Below are 5000 nucleotides of genomic sequence, written 5' to 3' on the forward strand. Positions count from 1 at the left end.
TTTCTTTTTTTGTTTTTTCATTGTAACACATACATATATATATATATATATATATATATATATATATATAAATATATATACGTAAGCATATACGATGTAGTTGTAAAGTAAGTATAAGCTCGACGAATCTACGCGTTTCACAGTTTTTCCTATTTACTCCGGATGTTCGAACGAGAGATGAAAGTTTCATGAGAATTTTATGCTCCTTTCCTTCCTCGTATCGCTTAGATTTTACTTTTTCTCTTTCTTTTTATTTCTTTTCCTTTTCTTTTTTTTTTTTTTTTTTCTTCATTTTTTGCTTTTTTTTTCCCCTTTTTTATTTTCGAACGAGAAAGATACGTATCTTCGTGAAAGGTTCGGATAAAAGGTTTTCTCGATTCAAACAGGAAGTTGTAATTCAGTTACAACGATTGTATCTTTATTTTTTCGAATATAATTTATGTCGAAATCTTTGTATTTCGATCGACGATTTTCCCGATGGTAACAATTTTTCTTCGGTCTTATTTGAGCGCACCTTAAGGCTTCACTTTTGTCTTGGCGTCTATCCAAAGAAAAAAAGAAAAAAGAGAGAGAGAGAGAGAGTGAGAGAGAGAGAGAGAGAGAGAGAGAGAGAGAGAGAAGGAAGAAAGAGAGAAAAGAAGGAAACGCGCATCGTGCGGTCTGCGAATTTTTGGTGCTTCTCGCGGTCGAACCTCCGTCGTTTTTTTATTAGAAAAGAAAAGAAAAGAGAAGAAAAAAAAATGAAAAAGAAAAAGATAGGAAGAAAAAAGAAAAAATAGAAAGAAAGAAACAAACAAAAAGAATGTATCGAAAAATTTCTTTCATCTCCGATAACACGAAGTTTCACGTTGATTCGAAATATTTGATGGATATTATATTTAATACGAAAGTATGCTAAATACCCAAAACGATATCCGATCGGCAACGTGATCTTAAAGTTTTGTTAAAGTGATAAATAATCGATTAGTATCACGATTCGTATCGATTATTATCGAAAGAAAGGAACAATCGATATTTCGATAATTCGATATTCTCAAATACGTATTCTTATCGGTAGTTGAACAATAAAGAAATCAAATCCATTTGTGGAACATTGAAAATAAATTCGTACTTCGTGATGAATCAAGAGCGACTAACTTTAAATATTTATACCCTGTTCGATCGTATAAATAGCTTTTGTAGGCTGGCCCATCGATCCAAGGAGACGCATCGCGGCGAGTGCGCGCGCGCGCGCACACACGAACGTGATTTACGAAACCCAAGAATTCGAATTGAGATTTTGCTTCGAAGTAAATGTCTACTGTAGATAGAAATATCTCTTCGATATATATAAAAAAAAAAAAAAAAAAAAAAAAGGAAAACAGAAATAAAAATAAAAAGTAAAACGAACGAAACAGGAAATGTAAATAAAAAAAAAAAAAAGCATCACTTTTCTTTGATAAATACTTATGCGTTATTAACGTTCTTATGCATTATTATAAAAAAAGGAAAAAAGAAAAAAAAAAAAATATTTGCACAGTCGTATTAACAACGAAAGAAAAACTTATATCAAGATTGATACAAAATTATTCTTCAAATATTCTATAATTTCGATATAAGGATAATAAAAAATTTAACAACAATAAATCGTCATTGCGACTTTTTAATAAGAAATATTAATTCTTAATGTGCTTTCCTAAAAGGAAAATCCTTCGTAGTGTCACGTTGATAATAACAAAAAAAAAAAAAGAGAAAAAAAAAAAAAAGAAAAAAGGAAAAAGAGCACGAGAAATTTTTTTATTTCGTTGTTTATTATTCCGAATGTTCTCTTAATTAGACTTTCAAAAAGAACAAGAACGTCGTTGGGACTGGGCCCAACTTGTATTATAGAGAGAAAAAGAGAGAGAGAGAGAGAGAGTAAAGCAACCTCACCATCGCGTCGCCATTACTTTTATCCTAATGCTAATTGTTATCGCGGTATGTCGTTGCACAAGCGTAATTACCGCGTCGTTAGTGCAGTTACGTTTTCAGGGGTCGCGGACACGCGCACGCGATATTTTATAAGTTGCCTTAGGGTTTTACGAACGAACTATTTCTAAGAGACGTACATACCTTTCAACCTCTCACTTATTCGCATACTAATTCCTTACAAAGAAATTAATCATTATCAGAGTTGATATATATATATATATATCAACTTTGATACAAATATATATATATATATTATAAATATAAATAAAATTCGCAATGGATACAAATTATTTACTTTGGTCTTTTATTATGCAGTAAATATATTTTGAACAAAGATAAAACGAACACGAGCAAAAGATTATTTTTAGCGATGAATTAAAGAACACGTACATAAATACGTATAATACATACATACATACATACATACATACATACATACATACATACATACATACATACATACATATATACATATATACATAGTTATTCGATAACATTCGAATAAGATTTTTCTAGTCGACGAAGCAGACCGATTATATTCACGATAGGGTCGATTGTTCAAAGGCAAATATCCGAGACTAATCGAATCGTAGAGCATAGTACCAATGGTAATAACACTGACTATCGATGACGATTCGTAAGAGATCCAATTCCTCAAGGATGCAAGTGTTACTTCGTCTGCCGGAATAGGAACTCTGGCATAAGATTATGCGTAAAAACATATGGACTATTTCAACACGGTCGAACACGAGTGTGCTTTACGCGTTTTACATGCACGTAATTACGTTGAAGGAATAAGAAGAGAGATAAAGAAAGGGGGGAAAAAAAATAAAGGAATGAAGAAAGAAAGAAAGAAAGAAAGAAAGAAAGAAAAAAATAATAAAAGTAGAGCAGTCATATAGATATAGTTACGCATATATAAATATATAAAAAAAAAAGAAAAAGTGTATATACATATAACACGTCTCGTTCGTACATTCGACAGAAAAATTTTCCGTAATCAGTACCTACGTACTATCTAGCAAATAACGTAATATATTATAATATATGATAGAGAAACGTGCTGGCTGAAGTATCAATTCAAATATATTACTTTACAAGTTCGAATAGATCAGATAGATAGAAATAAAAACAAAAGAAGGGAATGTATAATAAAAATAAAGTAAAATAAAATAGAAGATCAATTTAATGACAAAAAAATTTAATTCTTCCTTTAATATTATCAAACGTAATTCGACGAATCAGATATCAAAGTCCTTTATTAAGATAAAAACCATTATTACGTTGAATGTCAACTCGACTAATCATTGATCGCAAAATTAATCTTACATGTCCTTTTCTCTCTCTCTCTCTGTTTCTGTTGGGTCACCAGGGTGCGCGTTTCCGGGACACCTCGCAACAAATACACAAACAATGGCAGGCCGATCCAGCGAGAGCATTTCCTACTGTTGGCAGTGTCGCTACCACTGTCGGTGGTGGTTCGCCGTCTCCAGCATCGGGTGACATTTCAACCCCAAATTCAACACCCAGTCCGAGCCCTAGTCCGACCAATGGTCAACAAGTAATGGTGAGTAAAGTTAACCTATTTTTTATTTTGGAAAATTACCTTTTTTGACGGTTGTAACCAATTAAACGAGCAAATTGTTCATCGTGATTAACTCGTCTCGTTATCGCTCTCTATCTACATATACATATACATATATATATAGATAGATAGATATATAAATGTATATATGTATACATATATATTACGTATATGTGTATGTAGTAATTATGTACACTATATATACATATACATATATATATATATAGAGAGAGTGAGAGAAAGAGAGATAGATAGATATAGATATATATAGAAGATTACAAGAATATATTTTTCTACGTTTGTCTTATCATGAAACCAATTCAAAAGACCAGTTGTTCACTTTTTTATCTTTCTATCTTTCTCTCTCTCTCTCTCTCTCTTTCTTTCTCTTTCGTAACTCAATTTGAATTGGACGACCATACTCGGCTAATGTAAATTTGCCTACGAAACGAACGAGCCCTCCATACAAATTTTTTTATTCGTACTCGCTTACGCGTTTTGCGAGTTAAGAATAATAATAAAAAAATATAGAACGAAAGAGAAAGAGAGAGAGAGAGAGAGAGAGAGAGAGAGAGAGAGAGAGAGTGGTGGAGGTGTGGAGGGAAGAAATACGGATATTCAAATATCACGTTATTTTACCGAAGTGAGAATTTCTCTTCTGTAAATGGTAAAATATCTTCCTTCTTTTTTCTTCTTTTTTTTTCTCTTTTTTTTTTTTTCATCAAGTAGAATGATATTCACGAACGAAGTAACGCGAAACGGCGAGACTAAAACGGTTAGCCAGAGTATTATGAATCGAGGCAGATGGCGCAGATATTATCTCAATCCTCTCGTTGGAAGTGAAAAGAACGACGTTTCCTTAGCGTTCTCCCTCTTCTCTCTCTCTCTCTCTCTCTCTCTCTCTCTCTTTCTCTCTTTCGTTCTCACTTTTTCCTTCTTTCTCTTTTTCTCTCAACGGTCAGAGAGGTCAGAAAAGTGCCGTGTGATAAATCACGGAATGGGATAGGCAAGATTTTCTTTTTGTTGGGCAGTAAGTGAGTTTTATCTCTGCCGCTATCCGCGTATCCGCTCATCCATACGCCCACAAATATCTCTATATTATATGATGTAAAAGAGAGGTCTCTTTCTCTCTCACTCTCTCTCTTTCTCTCTCACTCTCTCTCTTTCTCTCTTTCTCTCTCTTTCTCTCTCTCTCTCTCTCTCTCTTGCAACATGTATAGGGCTTGGGGTAAATATCAAGAAAAAGAGAGAAATAGAAACTCTGAGAAAGAGAACGAGAGAACAAGAGAACAAGAGAGAGAGAGAGAGAGAGAGAGAGAAAAGGTGAATCTACGGATGTGAGTTCCAGCGGGAAACCAAACGGATCCTGAAATTCTCTGGGGAAGGCAAAATACCGATGAAGCCTGCTGGAGTTTACGTACATGTAGGTCAGGGTAGATAGACCCTAGAGAGGGAGAGTGAGTAA

General features: G+C 33.5%; 1 protein-coding gene across 18 annotated transcripts in view; it reads left to right on the forward strand.

Moving 5' to 3' along the window:
• Positions 1 to 5000, forward strand: part of by (focal adhesion protein tensin) — a 172506-nt gene that overhangs the window by 97709 nt on the left and 69797 nt on the right. For 16 of the 18 annotated variants that reach the window (XM_035876350.2, XM_035876352.2, XM_035876360.2 and 13 more), the window contains one exon: positions 3323 to 3517. The exons of the other annotated variants lie outside the window; for them this stretch is intronic. In XM_035876350.2, coding sequence (XP_035732243.1) covers positions 3323 to 3517 — 195 coding nt within the window. The remainder of the gene's footprint in view (positions 1 to 3322; positions 3518 to 5000) is intronic. 18 annotated transcript variants of the gene reach the window in all.

This window comes from Vespa mandarinia, chromosome 1 (assembly GCF_050613455.1).
Source record: "Vespa mandarinia isolate Hongniang chromosome 1, ASM5061345v1, whole genome shotgun sequence".
Lineage (NCBI taxonomy): Eukaryota > Metazoa > Arthropoda > Insecta > Hymenoptera > Vespidae > Vespa > Vespa mandarinia.